The following is a 15,949-nucleotide window of genomic DNA, read 5'->3' on the forward strand; positions in this document are numbered from 1 at the left end:
GCTCCATGGGTAGCTGCAGGCCTCTAATACCTCACCCGAATGGCTATTCTTCATGTATGAATTTGGATAGTGACAGTCAACAGACGATGCAATTCCCATCTTCACTGGGCTCAATCCTCTCCTTGTTTTACATTCACACACATATTCCTAGCACAGAGTACCAGACCATAGTGGGACTCCAGCCAATTTATTCCTTCTCTAGCTTGGAGACACTGAGACCATTTTAGCACTTATTATGGTTTCCTGGCCGAGACTGTGTAGTTCAGCAAAAGACAGGTATCTAACCTGGCACCTTTCCGGAATATCTTGATGACATTAAGAATGTTCTTTTTGGATGGATTACTGATTACAATAGGTATGTAAGAAAGTAATCCAGTACCGTTATCCAACATGCTTTGGGAAAATAGGCTAACAAGGGCAGTTTGGGATCATGGGGTTGTTTGAGATTGAACACTGCTAAACACAGTAGTTTGAAAGCTGCCACAGAGCAGCTGGCTTTCTGGCGTGTTATTAGCTTCAAGGTTTGAAACATCTTGTGATGCAACGGACTTGTGGTTGATTGTACGCATCCATAGTTTGGTGGGTGAGACCATGGGATGTTCAAGATAATACTAAGAATGATAGTGTCACGTGGGGCGATGGGGAAGTGTGCAAGACATTCACAAAAAACCAATACAAAGACAGCCAGAGACCCAGTCAGTCAGAATTCTCAACACGATTCATGACGTTGGTGCTGATAGGAGGGTGAGGCACAGCTATTGAGGTTGTACTGTTTAAACCTGTGTATGTTTTGATTAATGCTTGTAATTTAGAAGTAGCGTATTATATTATTGCTTGTAATTGTTAGCAGTATTTTGTAGTATATAAACATTGCTTGTAGCTGGTAGTAGCATTTATGTTTAAGTAGGTCAATAAAATTCTCTCTATCACATACAGTGGCCAAACTATTTTATTTAAGAACAAGTCAACAAGTATTTTTATACAGCGAGTGGTTAGGATCTGGTTTTTACACAGCGAGTGGTTAGGATCTGGAATGCACTGCCCGAGGGGGTGGTGGAGGCAGATTCAATCATGGCTTTCAAAAGGGAACTGCATTAGTACTTGAAAGGAAAAAAATTGCAGGGCTACGGGGATGGGGCAGGGGAGTGAGACTAGCTGCATTGCTCTTGCATAGAGCCGGCGCGGACTCGATGGGCCGAATGTCTCCTTCCGTGCTGTACCTTTCTATGATTCTATGATTCTAAGTAAGTTTAAACAACTCTTGCAAGGTATAATGGTCTGAGATGCATTGGCTGTGTGCCCTTGATAATGTGGGCCAGGCATGGCACATCAGAAGTTTTATGTTGGCCAGTTATTGATATCATGATCATCTACTTGCAGAAGCTGAGACTTTGTTATTATAACTTCTGCTGGCTGGTGCCCATTCTCTGCAATCACTTAATATTTGGGAAGAGTTATATTTCCAGCACTGTGAGAGAAAGACTGCCATCTGTTGCAGCATCTTTTACCCTCGCCACTGATTAAATCGGCAGCGTTGTTAGCAAAATGTCTGAACTGGGCACAGGATCCCAACATGGCTGTAAGCAGATCTCCTCAAAAGGCATGTAGACATTAAAAACAGGGAGTGTGGTTAACAGTGAAGAGAACTATTAAGATGTTGGAGGAATGTGAAAAGATTAATTATGGAAACCAGTGTTTGCTTAGGATTCTGTAGTTAGTATAGTGTCTCAGCGTTCTGAATGGGTGTCTGATTGGGAAAGTAAACAAAATTACACTAGAAAACCTACCAAACACCTCAAGTTCTTATCAATGTAAAACTATAACTGATGAAAATCTGTTTAAAGTCACATCACCAAGATAAAATCATCATGATTTCTAAAGCAATATTGGATTTTATTGACTTGCTTTCTATTCCTGTTGGACCAAAGTAGTTGGTGATTAAATGTAGCTTTACAAAAAAAGGCATTTTTGGTCTTCCTGGTGGCTTACCTGGTAAGTGCACCATCTGGCGTGGGATGGAGCCATACAGGCCACCAAAGCCTCAAGTTCAATCCTTGATCAGTGCCAAGTTAACTGATCTCAGCCAGGTAGTAGTAGGGGTGCTACAATTGGCCTCAGTGTCCCTGGTTGGGAGTTGGGGGAGAGGGGGAGAATCAGCCAGGATTCTTCTTTCTAATCACCCTGTTGAAAAGTGAGTTTCTATGGTCTTTTGATGAGGATAGGACAGGGCTCAGCTGTGAATACCCCATGCTTGAACAGCCTGCTGACATTTGCTGCCTAGTCAAACACTTGGAGAATGTCCAATTGGATGAGATAACGATACCTGTGGAACCATACCTCAGCATGAGGCACTGCTCACAGGAAAGGAGGGGAGAAAATTACAACTCCGAAACAGGCCATTCGGCCCAACAAGTGGTCAGCATTTGCCTTCCACATGAGCAAAAAGTTCTAAGCTCATTTACCCACCTTGTACCCATATCTCTTCATCCCCTTTTCATTCATCCACCTATCCAATCTAATCTTGAATGTTGACATCATTCTAGCCTCAACCACTAACCTTGGAAGTGAATTCCACAGCATCACAAATCCCTGTGTAAAGAAGTATCTCCTGCCCTCTATTGTAAATCTCTTACATTTAATGTTGTATCCCTGTTTCCTCGTTCTAGGCCCCTCAACTACTGGAAACAGTCTGCTTATATCTACCCTGTCCTATCCTTTCATAATTTTAAACGCTATCATGTCACCCCATAATCTGCTTTGTTGTAATGAAGAGAGACCCAATTTTTTCAAGACTTGATTCACATTTGTATTTCCTCATAGCAGACAGCATCCCAGTGAAACTGCATTGTATCCTGATTTTAATAATAATGTTTGTATCTATTTGAATGAATGAATGTAGAATTTCTCCCGAGTTTGATTGGTCTGTGGTACAACTGGTGTCTGGGACCAATCAGATATGACAATCACATTCCAGAACAAACACAACATTTAAATTGGCAAAGAGAGGTAACTCTAGTGATTTAAAGGGAATTGCAGCTGTAAGTTAAAGTAACTGTAAACATTTAAAAATTCAAATTCTGAATTTAACTTTACTAACTGAAAAAAGCCTGGAACTTAATTTATGAGCGAGTCTGGAGGTGTCTGCTGCTGTGGCCGACTCAGTTCCTGAAAATGTTGTCTTAAAAATTTTGTCTGTAACCAAAACCAAAAGAAATGAACTTTATAAATATAAATATTTGAATTGCTCATTTCTCTCCTTTAAAAAATGGCCAATTGAATGCACAAGAACATTTGTGTGTTATTATACACTTACCCGTGTCTGACTGTCTCCAGTTTTGTCTGAAGGACCTGAAAAATAAAGTTATTTGGCAATGAACAAAAAAAGACGTCAAATTGGCAATATATTTTTAAATCAAAATATGCAGAATTAGCCACAGTTGCCAGACTGCAATTCTTACCCGACCTGAGCAGGGAAGTCGCTGCGATTCTCAACGCAGGTGAAGGTCTGTCAGAAGAGGATCGAAAACAGAGGAGGCTACCCAAGGCGAGTTTTCTTTTACTTTCCTTTGAGAGATCAAGAGGAGCAGAAGAACTCCTCTAGGCCTCATATGGAAAATTTAGGCCTCCCCTGCCCCAGACTCACCACCACCCCTGCAGCGAGACATCCCCAGAGTCTCCGTTCCCACATGTACCCACCCAAGTGCCGACAGGTGGCCAAGGGCTGGCCAATTTTCTGCAGGCTGATTTACCCAACCCCACTTCTTGGCCGTTCCGGCATCCAGCAGCATATTAACGAGGCCAGGCAGTTAAAATCGCCGTGGCCTCATTCTGCTGAAAATTTCTAGCTGAAAGAAAAATATAATATCCTCCATCACAATCCAAAAAATACCTGACACAAATAGTAAGCTTTAAAGACCCATTTCACAAGGTAAGTATCAATGAAGAAAGCATTTAGTCCATCTTAGCTCATCCGTCCAGAAAGGACCTCATCACATTATCCAGTTGTTTCTTAAATGATCTGGATTTTTGCCTCTAATGCCCTACAAAGAATTCCATGTTTCACCACTCTACGAAGGAAGATATCCGTCCAAAATTTGTTATTCACCAGTTTGAATTGTGTCAAGAGGACAAGCTTAATTTGAAGTAATGTTCTGGATTCACCTTTTCTATACCATTTACTATGGTTACGTCATTCTATGATAACCTCTCTTAGTTGCCTCCTTGCAAGGCTGAACAATCCAAGCTTCCCCAATCGTTCCTTATAACTCACGCTAGGGCTAGGGATCAATCTTTGGCTCTTCTCTGCACCTCCTTGAAACTTTCCATTGTGTCTTAATAACCATTTCACAAAGGTTTAACAGGCATAAATGAAAACATAGGGAAATGAAAAATAGAAATAACGCGGTGCCAACTTTAAATGAAAATATTATCGTGATTAAATGCAACAATTGCTTCCAGTTATTACAACATTAATAAAGTGTTATGTCTGGTTTTTAGTTGAAACACTTTTAGATCCCAAGTCCTGTCTTAGCAGCATGTTATTCATTAACCCTGGCAAGTGGTTTTGTCAGGCATCTCAGAGTATTAGAGAAGTTTCTCCAGTTGGCTTCTGAATCTGACAGAAACCAAGATAGGCCAAGTTTGGTTTCATGGACACCAATACTTCACAACCTACCAATAGGGCACACCTGAGAGGATTCCAAATTTATTAAAGAATTCTATAAACTGTAACACCATGTACTTTATGAAAAACATGTTGTCTTTAACTTTCCCTTCTTTTACAAGCATTTCTATACAAATCAGGCCATAAACTACCGACTGGGTACCCAAGCAACTCGTTCCCATGGGAATGTAAAGAAATTCCTTAAATTCGTAGAAATCTTTTCCAGTGAGATGTATTCTGAAATCTAACCTTAACCATGCCACTATAAAATTACCTGAATTAATTAGCTTCCCATCAGCCCTGAAATTAATTAGACCTAATTTCATTGCCCCCATCCAAATTCTTCAATCTTGACTTGAATGGGTGCCACTGACAATATAAACTACCAGCCAGATTCCGTCAGAATCCCCACCATTTCTGCTGGCTGAGCCAGCCCTGCTACATCACCTGGTGTTATAAGAAAAAGAATCAATTCAACACAAATAAAGACATCTAGCTCTCCCGATGGTTTAGTGGGCAAAAGCACTACCTGGTATTTAGCCATACAGAACAGCAAGTTTCCAGAATTGATCTCTGGCCTACGTTGAATTAGTTAATCTCAGACAAGGGAGTAGTGGCCCTACAATTGATCCCAATGCCATTGGGCTAGGGCAAGGGAAAGAAATAATCAGATAGTGAGCAACAATGCGCGTGTTCAGATGCCAGGTGAGGACAAGGCATGACTGGAATTCCCCTAATGGACAAAGAGTTTACCTACACTGTCTCCGTTCACATACCAAGAATGTTTCAAGGAAGGGCATGAATGTACCCAGGGTGGCTTCTTTGTCAACTTTCCCTATCTTGTTCTCAAGTTTCTACTTCATGTCTCCCCAATGGCACAGCTCGTTTCCAAACATGTAGGGAATTAAATGAACCCACATCCTACAGCATGTTGGCACGTCAATGCAATGTGACACTGCATTTAACTGAAACTATTAGCAAGACATTATTGATTTATTCACGAATTTGTTAAACAGCTCAATGAGTTCCTAAACTCAGCCAGACCATTAGGAAATGCAGCTAAATTGGCAGAAACAGCTTCCCCACAGACGGAGAGTGAAAATCAAGTGATTCAACTCAAGCTAATTCAGACAAAGCATCATTGATCAAAGCCTGCCTCCATTTAGGAACAGTTCATATTGAGTGAAGGAACTAAAGATGCAGAGGATGTGAAATGACCACTAATTCTCATATTAATTATGCAAAATAGACTTGAGAAGTCACAATACAGATCAGCTCAAAGATCTCCAGATGATCAGCTGATCCGAATTGAACTGCACTCCTGCATCTTTTGATGATTTAAGAAATTAAAGGGAAGCAAAGTCCAGGGGGAACACTTCCTACTCAACATGCTTTCCCCACTTTTAAGAAATATGGTCACATGTATACTTATTACCTGTCCGATTATTATCTTTCCACCAGGTTTTTGAAAACTTCCTCAGACTCTCTGTGGCACTCTCAGTCCTTCCATGCATCTTATGTCAAGAAGCAACTGAGGGGGGACGGGAAATGAAAATCTAAACCTTGCAGCTGCTATTTTGCAATGGCTACAATATATGTTATTTTATATTTTATTCCCCAGACACAGATTAGGGAGGTGGAGAGAGAGGGGGAATTCTTTGAACAGAACTCTAAGACTTTTCTTCCTCTTCAACAACATTTTTTTTAAAAAAAGATGCTGATCGTGTAGAGAAATTAACCCACTCAGAAATCTAGTGAAGTGAGATTTTGGTTCAGCTGCCAGTACATTTTCAGTTTGAAAAAAAAATATGGACAGAGAGCAAGGTACAAAGTACTGAACCGCTCAACAGCTCACATGCCATACTCCAAGATGGACCATAAATTATCACTCAGACCTCAGGTTACCAAACTAATACTCACTTACCCGGTGGTCCTGGTGGTCCTGGAGGCCCTGGTTGGCCAGGTGGACCTGGTGGCCCAGGTGCTGCTAATACCGCTGTTCCTGGTATGCCAGGGATGCCTGGGATTCCTGGAGGGCCTTGGGGTCCTGGTGGACCAGGAGGACCCTGGGGACCTTGTGGACCAGGGGGCCCCACTTTTTTGCCTGTAAGGTAAATCAAGCAGAGAGTTACATTGAAGACCAAATACAGGGGGAGCACTAGCAAGCAGGCTCAAAGTTACTTAAGTGAATTAGGAAAAGCATCAATGGGATCTAGATTCTCATAACAATGATGTGGAGTTGACAAAAGATTCATTTTACACTAAATGCTTCAAATCAAACAGAGAAATATAGGATATTTGGCAAAGAAGCTGTTAGAGCTACATAGTTGTGCAATTACAACTAAGGTAAGGATCCTTTGGAGATTGCTTTTTTATTATTTTGACAAGCTGATGGGAGGCGGTGCCCATTTTTATTTCTTGTGGCCTCGGGCCAAAAGTGTCATTAAGCAAATCTCCATTGTAACGGGGCCAATGTTACGCACTGATCTCCCCCCCACCCCGTGCTCCCCCGCCCTTACCTCCCACTTTGAACACCTTGTACCAATCTCGAGAGGAGAATACCAAAGAATTATAGTGGGATTTGAACGTTCTTTACCGACTTAGATATTCCAGCAGCGCAGAAATTAAAGTCGCAGGGAACGCAAAATATATTCCATTTATGAAACACTTTGAATTTGCTGCTGTGATTGGTCATGCAGGCAGAAGTCCTCATAGGAAAAATGATGGGTGAAAAAACGTAGTAAAATAAAAAAAAATCAAGATCAAAACTGGTATTGATGGAGGCTTGGGAATTGCTAGTTTGCCTTCTCTTGGAGAAACAATGTATGGAGTCGGGAGCAACAAAGGAGGAGCAACGAAAATTAAATAGAGGACACCATTCAGATCTCAATCCAATATGGTTATATGAGTGGAACTGATTGCAGGACGGTCACTAGTAGTTGTGATTTCAGGTACCCAAGTTTTATAAATACCGTATGTACCTGAACTTGAGTTCAGGGAAGAAGAATAGCAGCAATATGAAACCTAAAGTGTGGTGCCCAGAATTGAACACAATACTCCAGCTGAGATCTAGCCAATGTTTCATAACACTGACGCAGCCTGCAAGTCAAAACTATAACTGATTTCACACGGACGTTGTTATCGTACGGCTTTACAAACCACAGTCATTTTATATATATTCATGATTTCCAATAAAAATGCATTTTAACCCACCCCTCCATGGATCAGTCTGTAAGTGCAATGCTCGGCCTCCCCATTCCTCTTACCTTGTTCATTGCCCCTCGCCAACAGATCAACCTCAGGCTGACTCAGGCCATGAGAAAAATTGGCATCTAGTTTGACCCAGAAGTGAGGCTATCTGAGTACCAAGCCCTGTACCCAAGCCCTGTCCAATATTAAGACTGCTCACTTCCACCTCTATAACATCACCCACCTCTGTCCCTACATAACCCCAGTCAAAATACTTATCCAGGCTTTTGCCACTTCTAGAGTTGATTTTTCAATCAACCTCTTTGCTGATCTCCTATTATCCATAAACTCCAACTTATCCAAAATTCTACAGCCTATATCCTGTCCTGCACCAAGTCCCATTTACCCATCACTCCCTGTCCTCACTGACTACATTGGCATCCACAGCTTCACTCCCATTTTGCTTCTGCAACAGCCTTATGTCCCCTCCTGGGCCCTTTGGCCCCACAAGTCTGGTCTCCTGTGCATTCCCTCCTCCCTTCACCACACCATTGGTTGCAAGGCCTTCAGCCTCCTCAGCTCTTCCTTTTGGAACTCTCACTGCCTCTCTACTTCTCCCTTTCTTTAAAAGCCTTTTAAAGACCCACCTTTTGGTCACCTCTTCTAACTCTCCCACCATTCTGTACTCCCCCCCCCCACCACTCTTTTAAGCATCTTAGGATGTTTTTTATTTAAAAGGCACTATACAAATGCAAGTTATTGTTGTCATACAAATCGGGAAGGTCCTAAGTTCAATCCCAGCCTGTGCTGAATTAACAGATCTCAAGTGGAGCAACAGCAAAGGCACTACAATTGGCCGAAGGGATCCTGGATTAGAGAAGAGGGGAAAAAAGCATTAGGTTTCTCCCTTCTCATCACTATGTAGCGGCCCTCGTTGGAAAGTACATGCATGCGTGGATGTTGAGCGAGGAGAGAATCAGGCTGGTTGTAACGCTACATAATCATCTAACCTCTTTACTCTCACTGCCTCGGCTTGCACATAAAGAAAAACAACTTGGACCAAGGGATATGCTCGGGCAATTGGTGTCCATGGAACCATGCCAAAGTATGAGTCAGTACCCTCGGGAGTGTAAAAGAAAAACGTGTTCATAATTGGATTGTAGGGCTGTGAAAGGCTTTAGTAACCTCATTATTTGTCCAAATTGCAACTGCGACTATAGGCTTCCCTGATTCAGTGGACATTAAAATCCTCACTGGAAAACCATGGCACATAGAAATAATAGCACTTTCATCAATAAAGGGTTCCAGTACATGTTTTGACACATTGACATTAGAGCACAAAGGAACTATAGAAAGTCATACATAGAAATACATACAAGTTACCCTAGAAGTGAATTCCACAGTCTCACAACTCTTGTGTAAAGAGTTTCTCCTGCCCGCCGTTCTGAATCTATTATCTATGGTCCCTGGTTCTTGATCCCTCAACTACTGGAAACTGTCTGCTTCTGCCTACCCTACCCCATTCTTTCATCATTTTAAACATTTCTATGATATTGCCCCATAATCTGCATTGTTCTAACAAAAAATCCTCCAATTTTTCCAAGTCTTTCTTCCTATTTGTATTTCCTCATACTAGGCAGCATCCTAGTGAATCAGTGTTGTATCCTCTCTAAAACCTCAATATCCTTCCCATAGGGTAGAGTCCACTGCAAAATGAGGTCTTATTAAGGTTTTATATTAGCTCATCATTACCTCTTGGCATTTATATTCTATACATTGTGATAAAACCTAGAATTTCATTAGTCAACTTAATTCTACATTATCATCCTGTATACACTACAGCATAATAGAACTTCTCAGCACAGTTTAACTTGTGTGGTCATCTCTTGTGGACAGTGGATGGGATAAAGGTGGCAGGGACAGGGGACAGCTTTGAATTATGCTGTTTCCTTTGATGATAATGATAACTTTAATAATTGTTACCTCCAAATTGTAAGACAAACTAAATGGAAAGAGGATATAGATTCATATTTCAAAATTCCTAACTTCTGTACTGAATTTGTAAAGAGTTAACCTTTCAATCTTACCTTTTCCTTTGCCTTTGCCTTTACCTAGAAGAGTAAACAAACATAAGTCAGAAAGCAAAACTTTGCTTACCAGCCTTTTATTGTAATTCCCATAGAGCGGTGTCCAGTTATTTGGAACTTGGAGAAATAAATGAATAATTAAAGGAAGAACTTGCATTCATATAATGCTTCATTGCATTCTCAGGATGTCCCAAAGCGCTTTACAGCCAGTGGATTACGTTTGAAAGACAGCCACTGTTGTTAGATAGGTAAACGTGGCTGCCAAAGTGTGGCCGGAGGGCAGCCTCTGGGCCAGGAGCTTGCCCAATCTTCAACAGCCAGCAGCCAACCTGCTGCCCCTTTAGGCCCATGTTGTGTGGACAGCTGGCTGGTGGGATGTAAATGAGGCCTGGGAGTTAATATAGCCCAGGCCTCAAGTTGATAATGTCAGGGGGGTTGATGCTCGCTCCACCCCCGCCTCCCAAAACCTGTTCCCAGTTAAAATTCCTTCCAAAGAATAACAACAGGCTAGTCACATGGAGGGCATGACAAATCAAACCCTGACCTGCCTTCACCTGATATTTGCACATAGCACTTTTATTATAGAAAAATCTCAAGGCACTTCAGAGGCATCAGAAATGGACACCAAGCTAAAGGAGGAGGTGTTAGAAAGGGTGACCAAAAGCTTGATCAAAGAGATTGGTTTGAAGGAAAGGCTTAAAGGAGAGTAAGATGTAGAGCTGAACGGGTTTAGCAAAGGAATTCCAGAGGGTAAGGCTTAGGTGACTAAAGGCATGTTCTCCAAAGGTGGGAGTGAATCTACAAGAGACTCGAGTAATATGAACGGAAAGTTTGAGGGGGTGGTGGTAAGTGGTCTTTGTGATTGAGAGGATATGGAGTTGGAATCTCAGCTAGGCTTGAAAAGGACACAGAGATTTTAAATGGCCTGGTTCTGTCCAAGTCAGTGGTTGGGGATTGGGATGGAGTCGGTGCCAAGGGCCACAGGTAATGGCTTTAATCTTCTCAAAATTTACCTGGAGGATATTGTGGTTCACCCACGACTGGATGTTGGACAAGCAGTCTGACAACACAGAGGCAGTGGGGGAAAATCGAGAAAGGTGGCGGACAGCTAAAGCTGGGTGTCATGAGCACGTATTGTGCGCCTATGCATACACCATCTGGTGGGCCCCAAATTGCCTGTGCAACCTCTGGCCAAACCACCGCGCACCCACAGTTCCATCTCAGGATGGTAGCAGGGTGCTGGTCCTGGGTTCCACCATGGGCTACCTATTTATCCATCAACTGGAGGAGGCAGCTGCGCCCAATGAATGTCCCAGCCTCCTGTTCAGAAGTTTCAACTGCTTTTGTGTTGAATCAGCCCACATTTTTGACCTATTTAAAATGAAGCCAGAAGAAGTGAGTTTTTTTTTAATTTTGAAAAGTTTAAGAACATAAGAAACAGGAGCAGGAGTAGGCCATACCACCCCTCGAGCCTGCTTCGCCGTTCAATAAGATCATGGCTAATCTTCAACCTCAACTCCACTTTCTCACCTGATCCCCATATCCCTTGATTCCTCTAGAGTTCAAAAATCTACCTATATCACCCTTGAATATACTCAATGACTGAGCATCCACAGCACTCTGGGGTAGAGAATTCCAAAGATCCAAAACCTCTGAGTGAAGAAATTCCTCCTCATCTTAGTCTTAAATGGCCAACCCCTTATCCTGAGACTATGCTCCCTAGTTCTAGACTCACCAGCCAGGGGAAACAACGTCTCATCATCTACCGACAAGCCCCCTCGAAATCTTATATGTTTCAATGAGATCGCCTCTCATTCTTCTAAACTCCAGAGAGCATAGGTCCATTCTACTTAATCTGTCCTCATAGGACAACCCTCTCATCCCAGGAATTAATCTAGTGAACCTTCGTTGCATCACCTCCAAGGCAAGTATATCCTTTCTTAGATAAGGAGACCAAAACTGTACACAGTGCCCTGTACAATTGCAGCAAGACTTCCTTACTCTTGCACTCCAACCCCCTTGCAATAAAGGCCAACATGCCACTTGCCTTCCTAATTGTTTGCTGTACCTGCATGCTAACTTTCTGTGTTTCTTGTATGAGGACACCCAGATCTCTCTAAACACCAATATTTAATAGTTTCTCACCATTTAAAATATATTCTGCCTTTCTGTTCTTCCTACCAAGGTGAATAACCTCACATTATACTCCATCTGCCACCTTCTTGTCCACTCATTTAACCTGTCTATATCCCTTTGCAGACTGTGTCCTCCTCACAGCTTACTTTCCCACATAGCTTTGTATCATCAGCAAACTTGGATACATTACACTCGGCCCCTTCATCTAAGTCATTAATATAGATTGTAAATAGCTGAAGCCCCAGCACTGATCCTTACGGCACCCCACTAGTTACAGCCTGTCAACCTGAAAATGACCCGTTTTTCTTAGTGTCCAAAAATCTATCGATTTCAGTTTTGAATATACTCAACGACTGGGCATCCACAGCCCTCTGAGTGAAGTTTAATTGGAAAATTTCAAATAGAGACTCCAAAAAGAACAGTACCAACAGAAAGGAATCCAATAGTAACATACATTTCACTAAGAATGCCAGAAATCATAAAAAAAACTACAGAAAATGCTGGAAAACAGCAAACGAAACAGCATCTGTAAAGAGAGAAGACTAACTAATGTTTTGGGTGTGGACTCTTCAGTGTTTTGTTAAAGATAGGTTGTTTGGCAGGGCTAAACACAAAGGACAAGTCATCCTTTGTAAAGCCCGGTGACATCTCAATCTATCATGTAAACACAAATGTTTGAAGAGGAGTGTAAGACAGTCACCAGTTCCATCCAGGGAGAAGCTGTGCAGACAATAGTGGAAACGAGACAGCTTAGAATTCTGGGCTAAGACTTCCTCTGTTTCCTGTGCATCGTTACACTGTAAACGTGCTGGTGTTGAGTTTCTGTTTGGTATCGCAAATTTGAAAACACATTCTAAAAAGAGTAACTCTACAATTTTTTTTTCTAAAAACAGCAGAAAATCTCCAGGAGTACATTGATGATGTCACTACACAAGAGCAACCAAAGGAATTCTTACAAAAAGGAAATTACTGCAGATGCTGGGAATCTGAAACATTTTCCATTTTTGTTTCAAAGTCATTCTTACCCTTCGGTTAATAGCCAAAAAGGAACAAATCTAGGTTAATCTGTGCAAGTCTATTAAATTACCCCATCCAATGCTTAAAGTTAGAATAAGGAGGCTATTGAGAGAAGATGGCATTATGTAAAAGGGAGGTTAAAGATAAAAAAAAGGGACAGAAATCTCTCCCATCCGGCAGAAAAGCATTGCTGCTCAGGGGAACTCAGTCTTCTGATCAAAAAAAGATTAAAACCAGAATCTACAAAACCACTTAACCTCTGAACACTGGCATGGACCAGTTTGGCTGAATGACCTGTTTCTGTTCTTTAAATTCTATGTAATTCTACGTAACTTCACCCAGAAATTACTGACGAGCCTCTCCGGTAATATTTAGGGCCAAGGATAAATATTATATTCTTCCCTTGTAAAATAACAGGGCGTCTATCACTGTTGCTAGGCAGGACTGTAGGACGACTGAGGAGGCAGGAGGGCTTCTGGCTCAAGCACTAGTCCAGGGGGATTAAATTGGACAAGGTCAATAATCGGGCGCGGGTAGCGTGATCTGCGACTAACCCGCGCCCGGTGCTTCCTGCGCAGGCAGGACGAGACATTATCCGACCTGAATACTTACCTGACAGCAGCGTTAAAAACCAGGCCTGACACGAGGATTCAAGGAAATGCGTACTTTCCACCAGCAGCCCGAATCTCCTAAAGGGAGGATGTCTCTTAAAATCTCAAAAGGTAGCCAGAACCTGTTATCTGCTGAAAATAACAGTCTGCTGTCTTCGTGGAGTCTGAATGGAGATCAGACGTCGTACATTTAACACACAGATGCAGGTCCTGTCCCTATGTTTACAAACTGATGAGTGATGTTAAAACATTGAATAAAGGTTGCGCACTACTAAATCCCACATCCTCCAATCTGCACGCCAGACCTCACCAATCTGCCAATCTGAGTTTGTACCAGGCCTGCGAGAGTGCGTGCACCAAGATTCTCTGCTGATGCTCTCGGAACCTTGGTGCAAGAGGTGGACAGGAGGAGGGACATCCTATATCCGCAGGGGGACAAAGGCCCTCCAGACATATGCTCAAAAGGCAGTGGGAGGCAGCGGGGGATGACGTCAATGCCAGGCGCATAGCTCAAACATGGATGCAGTGCAGGAAGAAGTTCAATGCTTTGACACGGGTGGTCAAGGTAAGTGTGGTCAACTGTCAAGTGGCATCTCCTACCAACTGCACCATTAGCTGCATCCATTGCTCCACACACTGCATCTCCTATCGCCCACATACCAACAAACTCTTTCCATCAGTTCTCAACTCTGCCAATCAGATGCTTTCTCTCACCCTTACACATTACCACTGTTGGAAGCTGCCCACCCACAACTCACAGGCCACACTCACTGGCAACTATTCAACCGTGACATCTACATCACCCAGACACATGTCCTGTTTTCTTGCAGGAGGCAGCAAGTGGCAGTGGCATTTAACCCCTTCAGCCTGTTCTATCATTCAATTGACCTGTGACCTAACTCCATATACCCACCTTAGCCCCATATCCCTTGATACCCTTGGTTCGCAGAAATCTATCAATCTCAGATTTATAATCCACAAATGAGCTAGTTCTGCTGTTTGCAGAAGAGCGTTCCAAACTTCTCCCACCCTTTGTGTGTAGAAGCATTTCTTAACTTCACTCCTGCACCTCCTCGTTCTAAATATTAGACTATGTCCCCTCGTCCTCGTATTCAAGTCTAGAAGACCTCTAAAAACAGTTACAACTGCACTAGCAGCCAGAAGCAATAATCTAGCAACTAACCTGTAAATCCTGCATGGTCCCTTTAAATAGTACTGGTGGAGGGCCCTCCAGGCACTCTAAGACATGTTCAGATGGTTGCGGTTAAGACTGTGCGTTGAGTTGAGCGTTTTGGGACTTATCACTTTTAATCAGCATTGCACACTGATTGTATCCATTTTCTCCTTACTTTACATGCTGCCGGCGTTCGCTCTCTACACATGCGTTAATACCTATACCATGATGGCGCCCGGTACACATCACGCTAGAAACAGCGGGCGCTAGATGGCCCAATTTCTAGCCCCTCTACTCCTGCCCCCTCTGGTTGTGAACTGACTGCAGTACAAATGGGTCTTTTTCATGAGCAATTACATACACGTAGGTTGTGAGAATAATCCTTTGAATTTCAACTATTGCATCCGAATTTCTTCCAGCTGACACAATGTTGTAATTACACACTTTTAACTGACTGTTATCCAAAGCCTGGTCCTTTCGTTTCCTCATTTTCCGATTTTTTTCCGAGCTTCATAAGCTCGAGGAACAGCACCTCATCTTTCGTTTAGGCACTTTACAACCTTTCGGACTCAACATTGATTTCAGTAACTTCAGATCATAATCGCTGCTCCCATTTTTAAAAAAAATGATTGGACTGCAGGTGCTGGTTATGGTTCTGCTGTTGCCATTTACAGCTCCTCTAGACCCATCTTTTGTTTCTTGTCCCATTACCACCCTCCTTGACTGGCACCATCATCCATTTTGTCATTTAATCACACTTGCCCTCTACCCTATCACAGACCTTTTTTTTTCTTTTTTTTTCTTTTATTTTTTTCGTTCCTCCCCTCCCCTCCCCCCTTTCCCTGGCTCTGTACTTGCTCAAAAACTTTAACCCTTTAAACATCTTCCAGTTCTGATGAAAGGCCTTCGACCTGAAACATTAACTCTGTTTCTTTCTCCACAGATGCTGCCTGACTTACTGAGTATTTCCAGCATTTTCTGTTTTTAATTCTTTAAATGAGATTTAGGCAGAGTGTATAAGCAGGCTATTTGACTGTGGTGGTTGATTTCCATTGCCCACCTCCTCCAATCT

General features: G+C 42.4%; 1 protein-coding gene across 1 annotated transcript in view; it reads right to left on the minus strand.

Annotated features, from left to right (window-relative positions):
- eda (ectodysplasin A) overlaps window positions 1–15,949 on the minus strand; it is a 221,837-nt gene that overhangs the window by 32,384 nt on the left and 173,504 nt on the right. Inside the window, exons 3-5 of the mRNA XM_067997223.1 lie at window positions 9,940–9,963; window positions 6,588–6,767; window positions 3,314–3,348 (exon numbers count right to left, since the gene is read on the minus strand). Of these exons, the coding sequence (XP_067853324.1) occupies window positions 3,314–3,348; window positions 6,588–6,767; window positions 9,940–9,963 (239 nt within the window). The remainder of the gene's footprint in view (window positions 1–3,313; window positions 3,349–6,587; window positions 6,768–9,939; window positions 9,964–15,949) is intronic.

Source organism: Heptranchias perlo, chromosome 15, assembly GCF_035084215.1.
Source record: "Heptranchias perlo isolate sHepPer1 chromosome 15, sHepPer1.hap1, whole genome shotgun sequence".
Taxonomy (NCBI): Eukaryota; Metazoa; Chordata; class Chondrichthyes; order Hexanchiformes; family Hexanchidae; genus Heptranchias; species Heptranchias perlo.